Source organism: Muntiacus reevesi, chromosome X, assembly GCF_963930625.1.
Source record: "Muntiacus reevesi chromosome X, mMunRee1.1, whole genome shotgun sequence".
Classification (NCBI taxonomy): Eukaryota; Metazoa; Chordata; class Mammalia; order Artiodactyla; family Cervidae; genus Muntiacus; species Muntiacus reevesi.
In genome coordinates, this window is record NC_089271.1 from 56,839,988 (window position 1) to 56,862,982 (window position 22,995).

Here is a 22,995-nt window from a genome sequence, read left to right on the forward strand (position 1 = left end):
GGTCCTAGATCTGAACCTGTAAAAGTCAGGTCTATATAAGCAGGATCTTTACACAGAGAGGTTGAAAAAAGTTGTGTTGCTTTGGATCCAATATCCAGTAGACTGATGAGGAATCCTTAGCATCTGTGTATCTATTAGAATGTATCTTCTCTTACTAAGTCAACTCCATTTACTAGCCTGGGTTCCTATTTTGGTGTTTCTGTTTAGCTCTCAGCTCCCTTGAGGGCAACTCCCTTGAGGGTACACCAAGCCTCATTACTCTTGATTAAAAATTTATCCCCTTGTTTGGTTTTGGCCAGTCATCATCCCACCTCCCCCATATTTGCCCTCAGTGACCTGGACTTTCTGTCCCACATTCTTGGTTAATGGCCGGACTTGTGCTGAACACAGATCATGATGTTATTCCTAACTTTAAATCTCTTATGGGCTGGGCCAGACCTCTTTGGGTATCATTACTTTATGAGAAAAAATGTCTAATTTTGTCAATTCTTCTGGACACTGGACTCTGTTACTCACATCTGGTATATCACTATACTGATAACCGTTGCCTGAAACCTCACTCACTTTTATTACAGTCATGCCTCATTCCAGCCAGCCTCCCTCCTTTCCTGCTCCAGAATCTATACCTATTTGTAGAAATGACTAGTTAGAAAAGAACTTAGAAATTAACTCTATCATTTTAAAGGTTAAGGAGAAAGATTTAAATATTAAGGAGAAAGAAGCTAGATGACTTATCTGAAATTACACAGTGATTTAGAGGTAGATTTAGAACCTAGGTCTCCAGATGCCTTTCTCAAGAGTTTTCCTACAGTGTTGTAGTCCTTTATGAACTCTCGTACCTTAATGAACCAGGTCCCATAAACACACAGGGTCACCGTCAATTATCTCTGAAGTCTTGTGCCCATTACTACCCTCAGATAGTCTACCTTTGAGGCTTTTCATCACTTTAGGGAAAGTCTATTAACTCTCAATCTCAGAAAATTTCCTCTATTCAGCTAGTCAGAAACTTGTTCCTGATTCATGTAATATGTGAAGCAGCTACCCTTACCACGCTGGCAATGTCTGTTGAAGAACTGCTTGCAGTAGAGGAAGAAGAGCCCCAGGAAGGCCAGGGTAAACACCACGAGCAGACTGCTCACCAGTGCAACAAGTGTGGCCTCCTGAGGGGATACTGTGGGTACATCTGCCTTCACTAAGCTCAGCTGGAAGGCACCTGTGAGACAAGAAAGTGGGGGAAGTCAGTCACTATAAGCAGTCAATAGTCATCCTGACACTGGGTTTGGACTTCCTCAAGCCATCACCTTCTCCCTAGGGTCTTCCTCAATTAGGGCTGATAAATTGGTTCTATTCCTTTGTAGAGCAAAGAACAAAGTGGAGGGACTCTAATATATTGCTGATATGGTATAAATTAGTATAGCTACTTGAAGATTCACATATCCTATGGTCTTTCCATGTCACATCTAGTTATATAACCTAGAAAAATAGAAACAAACTAAAATGTTCATCAGGGCACAGGATAAATAAATCATGATATAATTCTATAATGTGATATTATATAGCATTTAAAATAAAAGACTTATATGGTTCAATATAAATAATCCAGAGGGGAAAAGTAAATTGGAGAATATATAGTTTGATATCATTTAAGCAAAATATTACAAAATTTAAAAAAATAGCATATATTGTCTATGAATATATATATATGTATGTATTTATATGTATCAAAATATGGTTGGAGAGTATGGCAGAGTCATAATGCTCACCAGTTATCCACATGCTTCTCTACGTTTCCCATATACCCTTGTAGTAAGGCCATCAGAGTAATTCTGGCCAATGAACTGTGAGTGGAAGTTAATATATGTTACTTGCAGACTGAAATAGTTAACAGCTAATATGTCTGTCTCCTCTATCTCTTACACTGTCCCACCAACCTGGAAGTCACATGATTTGATGGTATAGTCATAAGATGGAAGAAGACCTTTGCATAGCAAGAAGCAAGCTTTTATTATATTAAACCACTGAGATTTGGGAGTTTGTTATTGTAGTATATCCTACCAACAAAATATACACAATTTCATGTTACTGGTTGCCTCTGGGGAGGTAAAGAGAGAATGAAACTAAGAAAGGACAGAAAAATGAGCTCTGTTTAACCTGTGGAATCTTCATTTTAAAAAATATCTGAAGCAAATATGTATGATTTTAAGATTTATTAATTACTGATACTGTATAATTGAACATTTTTGTTTTTTATATTTTTCTGCATTTAAAATATTTAACATGTTTGAAATACTTCATGTTTTAAAAAGATATCACTCAAAAAATGTGAGTTGACATACAGACAGTAGATAGACAAAAATGATAGACATATAAATGGATAATGATATGGGTACAGACTAGAACCTAATACTTCATCCTGTTACCAGTCCTAACCATTAGGGACTCCTATAAACTTCAAATAAATAATCTACAATTGTACAAAAGTTATAATTTATAAAGTGCATCTAACCTATTATTTCATTAGAAATAGACAGCATCCCACAAAGTATGAGGAACAACAATTTTCATGACTTACATTTTTTTTTTCAGATAAGGGAAATGAAGTTCAATGAGTTACAATGATTTTTAGAAGGTTACACAGAAAATATATTGTGTAACTATTATTCAAATGTAACAGATTCCCTTGCCAATCTACCCTATAGGAAGGAGGAGGAGAGGGTAGGGGAAGACTTTACTACCCCATTTTGCTCTCATCCTATGGATTGGGGAAGAAAGGGGAGAAGAGAACTGGATACACACACTGAACTTCAGAGGAAGGTGTCTGTTTTGTGCACGGGATACATTCTTGATCTTGTAGGCCTCCAATACGTGTCTTTTGGTAGAATCTGTGGTCAGAACAATAAGAAATGGCAAGGTGGTCAAACAAGCAATGTACTTGGATTGGTCTGTCTTGAACCATAGGCAGTTTCTAAGAGTCTTGCCCTCTAGGATGCCATCTCTCATTCTGACTCCTTTTGAGTTCTCTGCCTCTATGTCGGTTTCTGACTTAGAATCCCAGACTCCTCACCTCTTCCCCCATTCACCAAACCCTATAGCCAAAGGAGGAACTAGTCTCACAAGAGAAGGAAACACTGCTTTATACCAACTGCTTCCCAGTCTCTTTTAGATCTACAGTGAGATTTACCTTGAAACTTGGGTCTGAGCAAAGTATGCCAGCATGATAAAAAAAAAAAGCTGTTTACAACTCATCTATAACTGACTGTGTGCTAGGCACTTTATAGGAGGATCTTGAGAAGATACTGTTTTGCCTTCATGGGAGCTTAACCTCATCATTATATGGACAGTTAGAAAACTTCAACTAGGCGCTGAGAGGTAAGGGTCAGTGAGACCTCCAAGGTCTAGAGAAGGACCAGAAGAGCTTGACCTTATACAGAAGGCTCACCTGGGCAGACAATTCCCACAGATGGCATTAGAGGTAGCTGTACAATTGGCCTTCTGAATACGATTGATGACAGCACAGGTGATGCAAGTCTGACATCTATGGTGTCCCCAGCTGCTTTTGTATCTACGAGGAGGGCAGGCTGTGCAGTATGCATCTCCACCCTCTCCATAACCACAATCCTGTAGAGAAATGTGAGTTACTAACATCACAGAGATTTTGAGAGAGGATTAGCTATGGGACTAGTGGACACTGCATGTAGCAACATTTTGCACACTGCAAGTGGCAACCCATTACTGAATCATGACATCAATTTAAAAGGTTTCAACCAGTATTGAAAGTTGAAATAAGATAAAATAAAATAAAATAATGACACCAAATATCAGAGTGCAGAGCATGTACTAAAGCAAGGTATTTATATCAATCATCATAGGCTAGGTCAGTTCAGCACAGTTCACTTGCTCAGTCATGTCCGACTCTTTGTGACCCCATGTACTGAAGCACACCAGGCCTCCCTGTCCATCACCAACTCCCGGAGTTTACTCAAACTCATGTCCATTGAGTTGGTGGTGCCATCCAACCATCTCATCCTCTGTCATCCCCTTCTCCTCCCGCCTTCAATCTTTCCCAGCAACAAGGTCTTTTCCAATGAGTCAGTTCTTCCCATCAGGTGGCCAGAGTATTGGAGTTTAAGCTTCAGCATCAGTCCTTCCAATGAATATTCAGGACTGATTTCATTTAGGATGGACAGGTTGGCTCTCCTTGCAGTCCAAGGGACTCTCAAGAGTCTTCTCCAACACCATAGTTCAAAAGCATCAATTCTTCAGCACTCAGCTTTCTTTATAGTCCAGCTCTCACCTCTTTACATTACTACTGGAAAAACCATAGCTTTGACTAGATGGACCTTTGTTGGCAAAGTAATGTCTCAGATTTTTAACATGCTATCTAGGTTGGTCATAACTTTTCTTCCAAAGAGCAAGTGTCTTTTAATTTCATGGCTGTGGTCATCATCTGCAGTGATTTTGGAGCCTCCCAAAATAAAGTCTGCCACTATTTCCATTGTTTCCCCATCTGTTTGCCATGAAGTGATGGGACCAGATGCCATGATCCTGTTTTCTGAATGCTGAGTTTTAAACCAACTTTTCCACTCTCCTCTTTCACTTTCATCAAGAGGCTTTTTAGTTCCTCTTCACTTTCTGCCATAAGGGTGGTGTCATTTGCATACCAGAGGTTATTGATATTTCTCCCGGCAATCTTGATTCCAGCTTGTGCTTCATCCAGCCCTGCTTTTCTTATGATATACTCTGCATATAAGTTAAATAAGCAGGGTGACAATACACAGCCTTGACGTACTCCTTTCCTTATTTGGAACCAGTCCATTGCTCCATGTCCAGTTCTAACTGTTGCTTCCTGACCTGCATGCAGATTTCTCAAGAGGCAGGTCAGGAGGTTTGATATTCCTGTCTCTTTAAGAATTTTCCACATTTTGTTGTGATCCCCAGAGTCAAAGGCTTTGGCATAGTCAATAAAGCAGAAATATATATTTTTCTGGGACTTGCTTGCTTTTCCGATGATCCAGCAGATATTGGCGATTTGATTTCTGGTTCCCCTGCCTTTTCTAAAACCAGCTTGAACATCTGGAATTTCACAGTTCACATACTGTTGAAGCCTGGCTTGGAGAATTTTGAGCATTACTTTACTAACATGTGAGATGAGTATAATTGTGTGGTGGTTTGAGCATTCTTTGGCATTGTCTTTCTTTGGGATTGGAATGAAAACTGACATTTTCCAGTCCCGTGGCCACTGCTGAGTTTTCCATATTTGCTGGCATATTGAGTGCAGCACTTTCACAGCATCATATTTGAGGATTTTAAATAGCTCAACTGAATTCCATCACCTCCACTAGTTTTGTTTGCAGTGATGCTTCATAAGACTCACTTGACTTCGCAGTCCAGGATGTCTGGCTCCAGGTGAGTGATCATACTATCGTGATTATCTGTGTTGTGTTTAAAATATTTTCAAAGCAAAGCAATAAGCCAGAGATGCCTGGGGAAAGAAATTATGAGTGGAGACACACAATAGACTGCCTAAGAGAAAGCTGGAGAAGATTTTCTTGGGAAAATAGGACATTCAAAAGCATCACTATATTTGGAGGGGTAGTTTAAAAAGGTAGTAGCATGTCTATGGCAAGATACATGATTAGAAAAAAGTGGAAAAAACCCAAAGCTTACATGCAAGACTGACCTACAGGCTAAGTGCCAGTTTGGCTAAGTGTTGAAGGAGTGCTTCAGCACAGAGCCGATCTGCAAATCCTGGGTGAGATATGTGGGGGTTTTGGGTTGTTATTATTGTTCTTGCTTTTAACTTCTGGCATTCAAGGAAATCTCTGTTAAAATATTAGCTGAATATGATCTAAATGAATACAGATTTCAGTGATCACATATAACAAGAAATACAGCTTTTGTGCAAACAGTTTTGTTACTGGGTAGGGAGAGGGTCCAAGGGGAACCTCCCTCATGGGCCTCAGTCCTTGTTGAGGACACAAAGAATAATATGAGCTCTTACCTGTGGCAAAATCAAGTTTACTAAGGAAAGATCAAAAACAATACCTCAAGGGAGAGGTAGGTCAAGCCAAGAGAGGCACTGGATCAGGAATGATGAAGTATCAGAGATTTTAATGGTGAGGTGTTTACATATTTATTTAGATGGGCATGAACTGAGAATTTTGATTGATAATTGCAAGTTACATACCAACAGGTTCTATTGTGCATATCTTTCCCATAACTCAGTCTGCTATAATAAGACATATGTATGCCTGCAATGCAGGAGACCTGGGTTTGATCCCTGGGTTGGGAAGATCCCCTGGAGGATGGCATGGCAAACCACTCCAGTATTCTTGCCTGGCAAATCCCCATGGACAGAGGTGTCTGGCGGGCTACAGTCCATAGGGTCACAAAAAGTCAGACATGACTAAGCAACTAAACACATGGCACATGTATGTATAGAGTATTTATGAACCCTTAATAGGTTAGAACTGGACATGGAACAACAGACTGGTTCCAAATAGGAAAAGGAGTACGTCAAGGCTGTATATTGTCAACTTGCTTATTTAACTTATATGCAGAGTACATCATGAGAAACGCTGGGCTGGAAGAAGCACAAGCTGGAACCAAGATTGCCAGGAGAAATATCAATAACCTCAGATATGCAGATGACACCACCCTTATGGCAGAAAGTGAAGAGGAACTAAAAAGCCTCTTGAAGAAAGTGAAAGAGGAGAGTGAAAAAATTGGCTTAAACTCAACATTCAGAAAACTAAGATCATGGCATCTGGTCCCATCACTTCATGGCAAACAGATGGGGAAGCAGTGGAAACAGTGGTTGACTTTATTTTTTGGGCTCCAAAATCACTGCAGATGGTGGTTGCAGCCATGAAATTAAAAGATGCTTGCTCCTTGGAAGGAAAGTTATGACTAACCTAGATAGCATATTAAAAAGCCGAGACATTACTTTGCCAACAAAGGTTCGTCTAGTCAAGGCTATGGTTACTTTCCAGTGGTCATATATGGATGTGAGAGTTGGACTGTAAAGAAAACTGAGTGCCAAAAAATGGATGATTTTGAACTGTAGTGTTGGAGAAGACTCTTGAGAGTCCCTTGGACTGCAAGGGGATCCAACCAGTCCATCCTAAAGGAGATCAGTGCTGGGTGTTCATTGGAAGGACTGATGCTGAAGCTGAAATTCCAATACTTTGGCCACCTCTTTCGAAGAGCTGACTCATTGAAAAAGACCCTGATGCTGGGAGGGATTGGGGGCAGGAGGAGAAGGGGACAAGAGAGGATGAAATGGCTGAATGGCATCACTGACTCAATGGACATGAGTTTGAGTAAACTCTGGGAGTTGGTGATGGACAGGGAGGCCTGGCGTGCTGCGATTCATGGGGTCACAAAGAGTCGGACACGACTGAGCGACTGAACTGAACTGAACTGAACTGAGTAGGTGCCCAGCTGCCTAAGTTCACAGCTGTGTATCAAGGGGGCATGTGCCAGGCCTGGAGAAGCCCTATGGTTAGTTTGTATCCACTGTGTGCCTAGGGAGCATACACTGGAGTTGGAAAGGTCTCAGTGGTTATTTTGTATATGTGTGAGATCTCCTTGGCTGTTCTGTGGCATGTCTTGGGTAGGATTTAGAGATCAGCTGGCATCCTTTTCAGCTAGACCACCCCTCATCGCTCATGCCTATCTTCCTACCTGATGGTATGGTTAAAGCTCCTAAACAAATGGACTACTATAGCCATCATCAAATAACATAACAACTGAAAACAGTTAACAGTGGGGAAGGGGGATAATCTGATTTCCAGATTTACCACATTATAATTAAAACAGTGACCAGTTTTTAACAATGACAACAAAAACACAAGGCATAAAAAGAAACAGGAATATCTGACCCATTTAAAGTAACAAATAAAATTGACATAAACTGTTCCTGAGGAAGTTCAGACATCAGACTTACTAGATAAAGGCAGAAAAGTACTTTCTTAAATGTGTTCAAAGAAAACCATGGAAAAACAGAGACAAAGAATTAAAGAATATAAGGAAATAAATGTATGAACAAAATGGGACTATCAATAAAGAAAAATTGTAAAAAGGAACAAAAGAGAAATACTAGAATTGAAAAGTAAGATAGCGGAAATAAAAAATTCACTAGAAGAGTTCAACAGCTGATCTGAAAAGGTTGAAGAATAAATGAGCAAACCTAAAACCTGACAGTTGAAAGTATAAAGTCAGAGGAGCACAAATTCAAAAATAAAGAAAAAAGCAAACAAAACCTGAGAGACACTATCACGTGGGCCAATATATATATTATGGGAGGCCCAGAAGTAAGAGAGAGAGAGAAAAAAATTCGAAAAAAAAATTTGAATAAATATTGGCTGAAATTTATCAAGATTGAGAAAAGACATGAATAACACATTCACCATGCTCAACAAATATCAAGCTGGAAAAATTAAAAAAGATCCATATTGAGACATAAACAAGATGTAGATAGTCAAAGACAAAATGAAAATCCTGAAGCAGAAGGAGAGAAACAATTTATCTAGTACAAGGGATCCTCAATAAATTCAAAGTTGATATCTTTTCAGAATCTGTGGAAGCTTGAAGGCAATAAGATGACATACTTAAGTCTCAAAAGAAAAAAGCTGTTAGTGTATAGGAATGCAATCCTATACACTAAAAATGAGAAAACAGAAAGAGAAATTAAGGAAAAAATTCCATTCACCATTGCAAAGGAAAGAATAAAATACTTAGGAATAAATCTTAAAGAAACAAAAGACCTATGTATAGAAAACTATAAAACACTGATGAAAGAAATAAAAGATGACACAAATAGATGGAGGAATATACCATGTTCATGGATCAGAAGAATCAATATAGTGAAAATGAGTATATTACCCAAAGCAATCTATAGATTCAATGCAATCCCTATCTAGCTACCAACAGTATTTTTCAGAGAACTAAAACAAATAATTTCACACATTGTATGGAAATACAAAAAACCTTGAACAGCCAAATCAACCTTGAGAAGGAAGATTGGAACTTGAGGAATCAAGCTGCCTGACTTTAGACTATTCTACAAAGCTACAGTCATCAATGCAGTATGTTACTGACACAAAGACAGAAATATAGTTCAATGGAACAAAATAGAAAGCCCAGAGATAAACCCACGCACCTATGAACACCTTATCTTTGACAAAAGAGGCAAAAAATATGCAATGGAGAAAAGGCAATCTCTTTAACAAGTGGTGCTGGGAAAACTGGTCAACTACTTATAAAAGAATGAAACTAGAACACTTTCTAACACCATACACAAAAATAAGCTCAAAATGGATTAAAGATCTAAACATAAGACCAGAAACCATAACACTCCCAGAGGAAAACATAGGCAAAACACTTTCTGATATAAATCACAGCAAGATCCTCTGTTATCCACTTCCCAGAGTAATGGAAATAAAAGCAAAAATAAACAAATGGGACCTAATCAAACTTAAAAGCTTTTGCACAATGAAGGAAACTATAAGCAAGGTGAAAAGACAGCCTTCAGAATGGGAGAAAATAATAGCAAATGAAGCAACTGACAAAGAATTAATCTCAAAAATATATAAGCAGCTCATGCAGCTCTATACCAGAAAAAGAAAAACCCACAAAAACAACCCAATCAAAAAATGGGCTCAAGAACTAAACAGACATTTCTCCAAAGAAAACATACAGATGGCTAACAGATATATGAAAAGATGCTCAGCATCACTCATTCTCAGAGAAATGCAAATCAAAACCACAATGAGGTACCATCTCATGCTGGTCAGAGTGGTTGTGATCAAAAAGTCTACAAACAATAAATGCTGGATAGAGTGTGGAGAAAAGGGAACGCTCTTACACTGTTGGTGAAAATGAAAACTAGTACAGCCACTATGGAGAACAGTGTGGAGATTCCTTTAGCAACTGGAAATAGAACTGCCATATGACCTAGAAATCCCACTGCTGGGCATAGACACCAAGGAAACCAGAATTGAAAGAGACACGCGTATCCCAATGTTCATTGCAGCAATGTTTATGATAGCTAGGACATGGAACCAATGTAGATGTCCATTGGCAGATGAATGGATAAGAAATCTGTGGTACATATACACAATGGAATATTGCTGAGCTTTTAAAAAGAATGCATTTGAATCAGTTCTAATGAGGTGGGTGAAACTGGAGCCTATTGTGCAGAGTGAAGTAAGCCAGAAAGAAAAACACCAATACAGTATATTAATGCACATATATGGAATTTAGAAAGATGGTAACCATGACTGTATATGTGAGTCAGCAAAAGAGACACAGAGATAAAAAAACAGACTTTTGGTCTGTGGGAGAAGGTGAGGGTGGGATGATTTGAGAGAATAGCATTGAAGCATGTATATTACTATATGTGAAATAGATCACCAGTCCAGGTTCGATGCATGAGACTAGGCACTCAAGGCCGGTGCACTGGGATGACCCTGAGGAATGGGATGGGGAGGGAGGTGACAGGGGGATTCACGATGGGGGACACATATACACCCATGGCTGATTCATGTCAATGTGTGGCTATAACCACTACAATATTTTAAAGTAGTTAGCCTCCAATTAAAATAAATAAATTAAAAAATAAATAAAAGAAATAATCTGTTAGCCAAGAATGTTATACCCTGAAAAAAATCCTTCAAAAATGAGGGAGAAGGGCTTCCCTGCCAGTCCATTGGTTAAGACTTCGCCCTCCAATGTAGGAGGTATGAGCTTGATCCACGGTCAGGGAGCTAAGATCCCACATGCCACATGGCCAAAAAATCAAAACATAAAACAGAAGCAGTATTTAACACATTGAATAAAGACTTTTTCGGGTGGAGAGGGAGGTGGGAGGGGGGATTGGGATGGGGAATACGTGTAACTCTATGGCTGATTCATGTCAATGTATGACAAAACCCACTGAAATGTTGTGAAGTAATTAGCCTCCAACTAATAAAAAAAACTAAAAAAACAAAACAAAACAGAACAAAGTTTAAAAACATGAGTGAGAAATTAAAACATCCCTAGATAAAGAAAAGAAGCTAAAGGTGTTTGATACTATTAGAGTAGCATTTTAATAAATGTTAAAGGGAATTCTTCACATTAAAATGAAAGCACACTTGTTTGTAACAGATAAAAGCAAAAGAAGCAAAAATAGCACAAAGGAAGGTGATATCAAATTGTACAAGAGCAGTTTTTGCATCTTATTGAAGTTATCAATAAGTTGGTATCAATTCAAACTACATGGTTAAAATTTATTATGTAATATATGAAATAACTAATAAGGACCAACTGTATAGCACAGGTAACTCTATTCAATATTCTGTAATGGCCTATATGGGGAAATAATCTAACAAAAGTGGATATATGTATATGTATAACTGATTTACTTTGCTGTATACTTAAAACTATCAACATTGTAAATCAAGTATACTCTAACAAATTTTTAAAAAATAAATAAAATTGAGTATGTTAAAGGGAATCCACATGGTAACCATAGAGAAAAATATTCAAAAGAATCTCATGAAAGAAATGGTAAGGGAATTAAAACTTTTCATTGCAAAAAACAAAAAGCAAACAAAAAAAAACTAGCACTAAAACAGCAATAAGGAAGATAATAAACAAAAAATGATGTAAGAAATACATAAAACAAACAAGAGAATGCCAGAAGGACTCTCTTATCATTATTAATCTTTATGTATGTGGATTAAACTCTTCAAATGTACAGATTGCTGGATAGATAAAAAGAACATAATCTACCTATACAGTGAGATTCACTTTAGATCCAAAGACACAGATAAGTTGAAAGTAAAAGAATGGAAAACATAGTCCATGCAAATAGAACTGAAAAGAGAATTGGGATATCTATACTGATAACAGACAAAATAGACTTTAACGTTAATACTTTTATAAGAGAAAAGGAAGAATATCAGATATTTAATAAATGGTCAATACATCAAGAAGTTATAACAACCCTCAGCATACATTCACCAAAGAACTAATCCTCACCTCCCCAAAAAATCTATGAACCATTGACAAAATTTAAATGAGTAATAGCAGTTCTACAAAAATACCTGGAGACTTTAATACCACATTTAAATAATGGATTGAATATCTAGAGAGAAGATCAATGACAACATAGAGGGCTTTAATAACACTATAAAACAACTAGATATAACTGACATATATAGAACACTACACCTAACAAAAGAAGATAACGTTTTTCTCAATTGCACATGGAACACTTTGTAAATTAGATCACACATGTTAGGTAAAAACACAAGTTTCAGTCAATTTTAAAAGACTGAAATTATACAAATTGCTTTTTCTGACCACAAGGCAATGATGCTGCAAAACAAAAACAGAAAGAAAATTGAAAAATCTACAAACGTGGAAATTAAGCACCACATTCTTAAAGGAACTAATGGATCAAAGAAAATAGCTCAAGTGAAACTATAAATTACTTTTAAACTGAATGAAAATGAAAATACCACATACCAAAATGTATAGTATATATCAGGGCAGTAGCACTCTGAAAGAAATTTATACCTGTAAATGCCTATATTAAAAAAGAAAAGAGATTTCAAATCAATAATCTAACTTTACATCATGAGAAATGAGGAAAAAAAGAGCAAAGTAAACACAAAGCTAGCAGAAAGAAGGAAATAATATAGATTAGAGTGGAGATAGAGTAGAAAAAACAACAGGGTAGATGAAATAAAAAGTAGATTGTTTGAAATGAACAAAATTTCCAAGCTTTTAGCTATATTGACAAAGAAGAAAAGAAGATAAGAATGACTAAGATCAGAAACGAAAGTGAGAGTTTCCTGACAAGATGATGGAGTAGAGGGACCTAAGTTTAACTTCTCAATGAAAATACTAAAATCACAACTACCTGCTGAACAGCCATCAACAAAAAAGTACTGGAATCTAGGAAAAGATATTTTACATTCAAAGACAAAGGAAGCCACAGTGAGATGATAGGAGGGGCACATCTTCAATCGAGTGAAATCCTGTACCTGCCAAGTGGGAAACCAACAAACTGGAAACTAAATTTCAGAGGATCTCCCACAGAACTGAGAGTTCTGAGCCCCACATCAGGCTCCCAAGTTTGCTGCTATGGTGTCATTAGGAGGAGCCCCCAGAGCATTTGGCTTTGAAGACCAGTGTGGCTTGATGGCAAGAACTCTGCAAGACTTGAAAAAATAATAACACTCTTAGAGGGAACACATTAGGTTTCATGTGCACCACGACCTAGGGAGAAAAGCAGTGACTTCATAGTAGCCTGGGTCAGACCTACCAGCTGGCCCATGAGGGTATCCTGGATAGATAGGGGCAACTGTGGCTCACTGTGGGGACAACGACACTGGTGGCAGAGGTAGAGGGGAGTACTCATTGGCATGAGCTGTCTAGGAGACCACCTCTGACACTATGACCTGGTTCTACACAACAGCCCTTAGACTTCAGTGCTAGGAGATCTCAGACTAAACAACAAACAGGGCAGGAACATAGCCTAAACCATTAGAAGACAGGCCACTTAAAATCTTCTTGAGCACACAGCCATCTCTAAATGCACACCTTAACATAGCCTTGCCAACCAGAGTGACAAGATACAGTTCTACCCACAAGTGGGCAGACACCAGTCCCTCTCACCTGGAAGTCTGCACAAGACCAGCCTCAACCACCAGGGGGCAAAAACCAGAAAAAAGAACTAAAATCCTACAGCCTCTGGGATCCAAAACACAAAAAGTTAGGCAATGAGATGGTGGAGGAATATTTTCCAGATGAAGGAACAAGATAAAACCCCAGAACAACTAAGTGAAGTGGAGAGAGGCAATTTACCCAAGAAAGAGTACAGAGTAATAATTGTAAAGATGATCCAAGAATTCATGAATAGGATGGATGCACAGAGTGAGAAAATACAAGTTTTTAACAAAGAGGTAGAAAATATAAACAATAACTAAACAGAATTGAAGAATAAAATGACACAAATGAAAAGTACACTACAAGGAATCAAAAAGAGAATAAATGAGGTAGAAGAAGGGTTAAGTGAGTAGGAAGAAAATATGGCGGAAATTAATGCTGTAGAATAGCATAAAGAAAAATGAAAAAAGTAAGGACAGTCTGAGACACTTCTGGGACACATCAACATTCACATTATAAGGGTACCAGAAGGATACAAGATAGATAAAGGATGTGAGAAAATATTTGAAGACACAATAGCCATAAACTTTCCTAACATGAGAAAAGAAATACCCATCCGCATCCAGAAAGCACAGAGAGTCCCATATGTGATAAACCTAAAAAGGAATACACTGAGACATACGTGAAAAAAAAAAACTGAAAAAAATACAAAGAGAAAATATTAAATCAGAAGGGAAAAGGAATGGATAATGTATAATGGAATCCCCATAAGGCTATCAAGTTGATTTCTTCACCAGAAATTCTGCAGGCCAGACATGAGTAGCACGATGCTGTATATTCAAAGTGATGAAAGGGAAAAACCTACAATCAAGAATACTCTATTCAACAAGGCTCTCATTCAGATTTTAGGGAGAAATCAAAAACTTTACTGACAAGAAAAGGCTAAGAGAATTCAGTACCACCAAATGAGTTTTACAGCAAATGATGAAGGAGCTTTACAACAAATGATGAAATAGGCTGAAAATGCCACAATTAGAAACGGAAAATTACATAATGGGAAAGCTCAACAGTAAATGTAAACATACAGAAAATGTATGGAATCATTCATACACATATTATTGAAAACCACAATCATGAGAAGAAGATAATACAAATGCAGGATATTGTAAATGTGTTTGAAATGAATAGACCTGCAACTTTAAAGCAATCTTTAAAGCAATATATATGTATATACTTTATGTCAACACCTCATGGGAAGCACAAAGCAAAAATCTGTAATAGATACACACATAAAAAATAAAAAAGAATACAACAGAGCTCTTAAGATAGTCATCAAATCCCTGCTGCTGCTGCTGCTAAGTCGCTTCAGTCATGTCCAACTCTGTGCGGCCCCATAGATGGCAGCCCACCAGGCTTCCCTGTCTCTGGGACTCTCCAGATAAGAACACTGGAATGGGTTGCCATTTCCTTCTCCAATATATGAAAGTGAGAAGTGAAAGTGAAGTCGCTCAGTCGTGTCCGACTCCCAGCGACCCCAGGAACTGCAGCCTACTAGGTTCCTCCGTCCATGGGGTTTTCCAGGCAAGAGTACTGGGGTGGCGTGCCATTGCCTTCTCTGCATCAAATCCCTAGAGAAGAGAATAAGAAGGAAGCGGGGAAAACCTAAAAAATAAATCTAAAACAATTAACAAAATAGCATTAAGACTTAAATATCAGTGATTACCTTAATTGTAAATGGATTAAATGCTCCAACCAAAAGATACGGACTGACTGAATAGATACAAAAACAGGACATATATATATGCTGTTTATAAGAGACCCACTTCAAATCAAAGGACACACACTGATTGAATGTGAGGGGATGAAAAAAGGTATTCTATGCAAATAGAAATCAAAAGAAAGCTGCAGTAGCAACACTTATATGAGAAAAAACGGACTTTATTTTTTTAATTTGTTTTTTAATTTTTATAATGTCTTGGTTTCCACCATACAACAATGCAAATCAGGTGTAACTGTACATACATCCACTCCCTCTCTCCCTTCCCTCCTTTCCCCCACCCCAACCCTTGAAGTCATCACAGAGTACCAGATTGTGTTCACTGTGGTACATAGTAACTTCTCATCAGTTATCCATTTTAAACCTGATACAGTACATACATTGATGCTACTTTCTCCATTCCTCCCAGTTTTGCCTTGCCCCACTGTATCCACAAGTCCATTTTCTACATCTGCCTCTCCATTCCTTCCCTGCAAATATGTTCACCAATGCCATTTCCCCAGATTTCATATACATGTGTTAATATACTATAGTTGTGTTTCTCTTTCTGACTTACTTCATTTAGTACAACATGCTCTGGATTCATCCACCTCACTAAAACTGACTCAAATTCATTCCTTTTGATGACTGAGTAATATTTTATTGTATATATGTATCACATCTTCCTTATCCATTCATCTGTCATTGGACATCTAGGTTGCTTCTATGTCCTGGCTACTGTAAATAATGTTGCTATGAACATTGGGTGAAAAGTGAAAGTGAAGTTGCTCAGTCGTGTCCGAGTCTTTGGTGTACCTGTGTCTTTTTCAATTATGGCATTCTCAGAGTATATGCCCAGTAGTGGGGTTGCTGGGTCATATGGTAGATTTATTCCTAGTTATTTATGGAATCTCCATACAGTTCTTCATAATGGCTGTATCAATTTACATTCCCACCAGCAGTGTAGGAGAGTCCCCCTTTCTCGACATCCTCTCCAGCATTTATTGTTTGTAAATTTTTTGATGAGGGCCTTTCTGACTGCTGTGAGGTGAGGTGATAACTGATTGTAGTTTTGATTTGTATTTCTCTAATAATTAGAGTGCTGAGCACATTTTCATGTGTTTACTGTCCATCTGTATGTCTTCTTTGCAAAAATGTCTGTTTAGATCTTTTACCAAATTTTTGATTGCTCTGTTTGTTTTCCTAACAAAGCTGTATGAGCTGCTTATATATTCTGGAGATTAATCCCTTCATGGATCACAGCCTTATCATGGCAAAGGGGGTTGCATAACACAATGAAGCTATGAGCAATGCATTGAAGGGCCACCCAAGACGAATGGGTCATAGTGAGCAATTCTGACAAAATGTGGTCCACTGAAAGAGGGAATGGTAAAACATTCCAGTATTCTTGCCAGGAGAACCCCTTGAACAGTGTAAAAAGGCAAAAAGATATGACACCAGGAGGTGAGCCTTCCAGGTGTCCAATAAGCTACAGGGTAAGAGCAGAGGACTATTATTAATAGCTCCAGAAAATAATGAAGTGGCTGGGACAGAACACAAATGATACTCAGCTGTGGATGTCTGGTGGTGAAAGTAAAATCTGATGCTGAAAATAACAATATTGCATAGGAACCTAGAATGATAGGTTCATGAATTAAGATAAATTGGATGTGGTCAAGCAGGAGATAGCAAGAGTGAACATTGACATCTTAGGAATAAGTGCACTAAAATGGACAGGAACGAGTGACCACAACATCTACTACTGCGGGCAAAAATTCCTTAGAAGAAATGGAGTGGCCCTCATAGTCAGCAAGAGTCCAAAATGCAGTAATTTGGTGCAGTCTCAAAAATGACAGAATGACCTTGGTTCATTTTCAAGGCGAACCATTCAGCATTACAGTAATCCAAGTCTATGCCCCAAACAGTAATGCCAAAGAAGCTAAAGTTGGCCAGTTCTATGAAGACCTACAACACTTTCAAGAACTAATGCCCAAAAAATGTTTCTCTCATCATAGGGGTTTGCAAAGCACAAGTAGGAATTTAAGAGATACCTGAAGTAACAGGCAAGCTTGCCCTTGGATTTCAAAATGAAGCAGGGCAGAAGCTAACTCAGCTTTGTCAAGAGAACACACTAGTCATGGCAAACATCCTAGTCCAACAACACAAGAGGTGACTCTACACATGGACATCACCAGATGGTCAATAAAATCAGATTAATTCTATTTGTTGCAGCTGAAGATGGAGATCTATACAATCAGGAAAAACATGACCTGGAGCTGACTGTTGCTAAGATCATGAGCTTTTTATTGCAAAATTCAGGCTTAAATTGAAAAAAAAAAATTAGTGAAAATCACGGGGCCATTCAGCTATAGCCTAAGTCAAATCCCTTATGGTTATACAGTAGAGGTGAGGAATAGATTCGAGGGAGTACCTGAAGAACTATGGATGGAGATTCATGACATTGAATAGAAGTCAGTGAAAAAAAGACTCTCAAAGAAAAAGAAATGTAAAAAGGCAAAGTGGTTGTCTGAGGAGAGCTGAGGAGAGAAGAGAAAAAAGAGCTGAGGGGAGAAGAGAAGCAAAAGTCAAGAGAAAAAGGGAAAGATACAACCAACTGAGTGCAGAGTTTCACAGAAAAGCACAGAGAGATAAGAAGACCTTCCCAAATGAACAATAGAAATAAGAAAGGAAAACAATAGAAAGGGAAAGGCTAGAGATCTCTTCAAGTAAACTGGAGATGTCAAGGGAATATTTCATGCAAGGATTGGTATGATACAGGACAGTAATGGTAAGGACCTAAGAGAAGCAGAAGAGATTAAGAAAAGGTGGCAAGAATACACAGAAGAACTATACCAAAAGGGTAATAATGACCCGCATGATCACAATGATGTGATCACTCACTAAGAGCCAGATATTCTGGAGTGTGAAGTCAAGGGACATTAGAAAACATTACTACAAACAAAGATAGTGGAGGTGATGGAATTCCAGCGGAGCTATTTAAAATTCTAAAAAAAAAAAAAAAAAAGATGCTGTTTAAGTGCTCCACTCAATAAGTTATAAAATGTGGGAAACTTTACACTGGCCACAGGGCTGGAAAAGGTCAATTTTCATTCCAATCCCAAAGGAGGGAAAGGCCAAAGAATGTTCAAACTATTGTACAATTGTACTCATTTCACATGGTAGGAAATTTATGTTCAAAATACTTCAAGCTAGGCTTCAGCAGTATGTGAACCGAGGACTTTCAGATGTACAAGCTGGCTTTAGGAAAGACATTGGAACCAGAAGCCAAATTGCCAACATTCACTGGATCACAGAGAAGGCAAGAGAATTCCAGAAAAAAATCGTTTAATTCTGATTCATTGACTATGTTAAATATTTGACTGCGTGGATCACAACAAGCTGTGAAAAATTCTTAAAGAGATGAGAATACCAGAGCACCTTACCTTCTACTGAGAAACTGGTATGCGGGTCAAGAAGTAACAAAACGAGACATGGAGCAACTGACTGGTTCAAAATTGGGAAAGGAGAACGACAATAGCTTATTTATTCTATATGCAGAATACATCATATGAAATGCTTGGCTGGATGAATCACAAACAGGAATCAGGATTGCTGGGAGAAACATCAACAATCTCGGATATGCAGGTTATACCACTCTAATGGTTGAATGTGAAGATGCACGAAGGAAACTCTTGATGAGCGTGAAAGATGAGAGTGAAAAATCTGGCTTAAAATCCAACATTCTAAAAACTAAGATCATGGCATCTAGATCTATTACATCATGGCAAATAGAAGGGGGAAAAGTGGAAGCAGTGACAAATTTTATTTTCTTGAGCTCTAAAATGACTGAAGATGGTGACTCCAGTCATGAAATTTAAAGATGCCTGCTCCTTGGAAGGAAAGCTATGACAAACCTAGACAGTGAATTAAAAAGTAGACATCACTTTGCACAAAAAGTCCATGTGGTCAAAGCTATTATTTTTCCAGTAGTCATGTACTGACTACTTGAAATTTGGACTCTTGAGAGATCGTTGGACTAAGAGGAGATCAAACCAGTCAATCAGAAAGGAAGTCAACCCTGAACATTCATTGGAAGGACTGATCCTGCGAATAGACAACTCATTGGAAAAGTCCTTGATGCTGGGAAAGATTGAGGGCAAAATGAGAAGGTGGTAGTACAGGATGAGATGATTAGATTGTACCACCAATTCAATGAACATGAATTTGAGAAACCTCTGGGAGATAGTGAAGGATAGGGGAGTATTGTGGGCTGCGGTACATGGGGTCACAAAGAGTCAGATATGACTCAGACACTGAAAAACAACAAAAACAAATCTTTCGTTTGATTTGCAATAATGTTCTCCCATTCTGAGGATTGTCTTTTAATCTTGTTGTTTCCTTTTCTGTACAAAAGCTTTTCAAAAAACTCAATACTATGAAAATGACTATAATACCCAAAGCAATCTACAGATTCAATGCAATCTGTAGCAAATCACCAATAGTATTTTTCGCAGAACTAGAACAAAAAATTCACAATTTTTTTGAAACACAAAAGACCTTGAATATGCAAAGCAGTCCTTAGGAAGAGAAATGGAGCTGGAGGAATCAACTTTATTGTCTTCAAACTATACTACAAAACTACCGTCATCAAGACAGTACAGTACTGGGACAAAAACAGAAATAAAGATCAATAGAACAAGACTGAATGCCCAGAGATAAACTCACGCACCTATGGGAACATTATCTTTGACAAAGGAGGTAAGAATATACAGTGGAGAAAAGATAGCTCTTTTCCCCACTCTTCAATAAGTGGGGCTGGGAAAACTGGATAGCTACATGGAAAAGAGTGAACATAGAACACTTCCTATCCCAATACATAAATATAAACTCAAAATGGATAACTCATGTCCACTGAGTTGGTGATGCCATCCAACCATCTCATCCTCTGTTGTCCCCTTCTCCTCCTGCCTTTTATCTTTCCTAGCATCAGGGTCTTTTCCAATGAACTGGTTCTGCACATCAGGTGGCCAAAGTATTGGAGCTTCAGTCTCAGCATCAGTCCCTTCAATGAATATTCAGGACTGGTTTCCTTTAGGATTGATTGTTTTGATTTTTCTTCAGTCCAAGGGGCTCTCAAGAGTCTTCTCCAACATCACAGTTCAAAAACATTGATTCTTCAGTACTCAGCCTTTATGGTCCAACTCTCACGTCTATACATGACTACTGGAAAAACCATAGCTTTGACTATATGGACATTTTTTGACAAAGTAGCGTCTTTGCTTTTTAATATACTGTCTAGGTTTGTTATAGCTTTTCTTCCAAAGAGCAAGCACCTTTCAATTTCATGGCTGAAGTCATCTTCTGCAGTGATTTTGGAGCCCAGGAAAATAAAAAACATTACCTCCTAGACTAACTGAACTAAAAGCAAAAGTAAGCAATTGAGTGTAATTAAACTTAAAACCTTTTGCGAAATATATTTAAAATAAAGAGACAAATAAGGATACTACATAATAATCAAGTAATCAATCCAAAAAAGATAACAGTTACAAATATATATTCATCCAACATAAAAGTACCCCCATATATAAGGCATACACTAACAGTTATAAAAGAAGAGCTAGGTAACATAATAATAGTGGGGATAGTAACACTCCAATTACATCAATAAATATTCAGACAGAAAATTAATAAGGAAATACAGGCCATAAATGACACAATAGACCAGATGGATTTAATATTTATACATCATTCCAACCAAAAGCAGCAGAATACACATTCTTCTCAAGCACAGTTAGAATAATCTACAGGGTATATTACATTCTGAGCCATAAAGAAAACCTTTATAAATTTCAGAAAACTGAAATCATATCAAGCATCTTTTCCAACCACAGTGCTATTAGATTGGAAAACAACTTTAAGAAGAAAATTGTAGAAAACACCCACGAACACATGGAGGTTAAATAATATGCAACTAACAAACAAGATCATTGAATAAATCAATGAGCAAATTAAAGGAAAAACCTAGAGACAAAAGAAAATGGAAACATAATGATCCAAGAATGACGGGACATAGCAAATGCAGTTCTAAGAGGCAAGTTAATTATAGCAATACATTATTACCTCAAGAAACATGAAAAATCACAAATATACAACCTAACCTTATACATAAAGCAACTAGAGAAAGAACAAACAAGATCCAAAATTTCAGGAGGAAAGATGTCATAAAATTTAGAATAGTGGTAAATGAAAGGGCCTTAAAAAATAGAAATGGTCAATGAAGATACAAGCTGGTTCTTTGAAGACATAAGCAAAATTGATAAATCTTTACCTAGATCCATCAAAATAAAAAGAGAGAGGGTCAAATCAATAAAATTAGAAATTAAAAAAGAGAAATCACAATTGACACCACAGAACTACAAAGGATAATGAGACAACTACAATCAACTATATCCCCCCAAAATGTACAACCTAGAATGGACAAATTCTTAGAAAGTTACAGTCTCCCAAGACTAAACCAGGAAAAATTAGAAAACATGAAGAGACCAATCACAAGTACTGCAATTGAAACTGTGATTAAAAAAAAAAACAACAAAAGTCAAGGACCTAGTAGCTTCATATGTGAGTCAACATTCTTCTAAGTACCTTCCCTCCTGAAACTCTTCTAAAAAAGTGCAGAGGTAGGAATATTTAGGAGTTTATTTTGTGAGGTAATCATCACCCTGATACCATCACATCAAAAGAAAAAATATCTAAGAATAAGGCTATTAAGGAGACAAAAGACCTCTACTCTGAAAACTAAGATGATAATGAAAGAAATCAAAGATGACTCGAACAAATGGAAAGATATACCATGATTTTGGATTGGAAAAATGGTGTCAAAATGACTATACCACACAAGGTAATCTACAGATTCAATGCAACCCCTATCGATTTACCAATGGCATTTTTTAAAGAGATTCTACAAAGCTACAGCCATCAAGACAATATGTTACTGACACAAAGACAGAAATATAGATCAATGGAACAAAATAGAAAGCCCAGAGATAAATCCACGCACCTATGGACACCTTATCTTTGACAAAAGAGGCAAAAATATGCAATGGAGAAAAGACAATCTCTTTAACAAGTGGTGCTGGGAAAACTGGTCAACTACTTATAAAAGAATGAAACTAGAACACTTTCTAACACCATACACAAAAGTAAACTCAAAATGGATTAAAGATCTAAACGTAAGACCAGAGGAAAACATAGGCAAAACACTTTCTGATATAAATCACAGCGAGATCCTCTATGATCCACTTCCCAAAGTAATGGAAATAAAAGCAAAAATAAACAAATGGGACCTAATCAAACTTAAAAGCTTTTGCACAATGAAGGAAATTATAAGCAAGGTGAAAAGACAGCCCTCAGAATGGGAGAAAATAATAGCAAATGAAGCAACTGACAAAGAATTAATCTCAAAAATATACAAGCAGTTCATGCAGTTCTATATAAAAAATAAATAAATAAATAACCCAATTAAAAAATGGGTTCAAGAACTAAACAGACATTTCTCCAAAGAAAACATACAGATGGCT

The 22,995-nt window shown here is 37.5% G+C and overlaps 1 protein-coding gene across 2 annotated transcripts in view; it reads right to left on the reverse strand.

The window, feature by feature from the left end:
• Nucleotides 1-22,995, reverse strand: part of EDA2R (ectodysplasin A2 receptor) — a 112,594-nt gene that overhangs the window by 13,723 nt on the left and 75,876 nt on the right. For both annotated transcript variants that reach the window (XM_065915679.1, XM_065915678.1), the window contains exons 3-5: nucleotides 3,440-3,618; nucleotides 2,797-2,882; nucleotides 1,049-1,213 (exon numbers count right to left, since the gene is read on the reverse strand). In XM_065915679.1, the coding sequence (XP_065771751.1) occupies nucleotides 1,049-1,213; nucleotides 2,797-2,882; nucleotides 3,440-3,618 (430 nt within the window). The remainder of the gene's footprint in view (nucleotides 1-1,048; nucleotides 1,214-2,796; nucleotides 2,883-3,439; nucleotides 3,619-22,995) is intronic.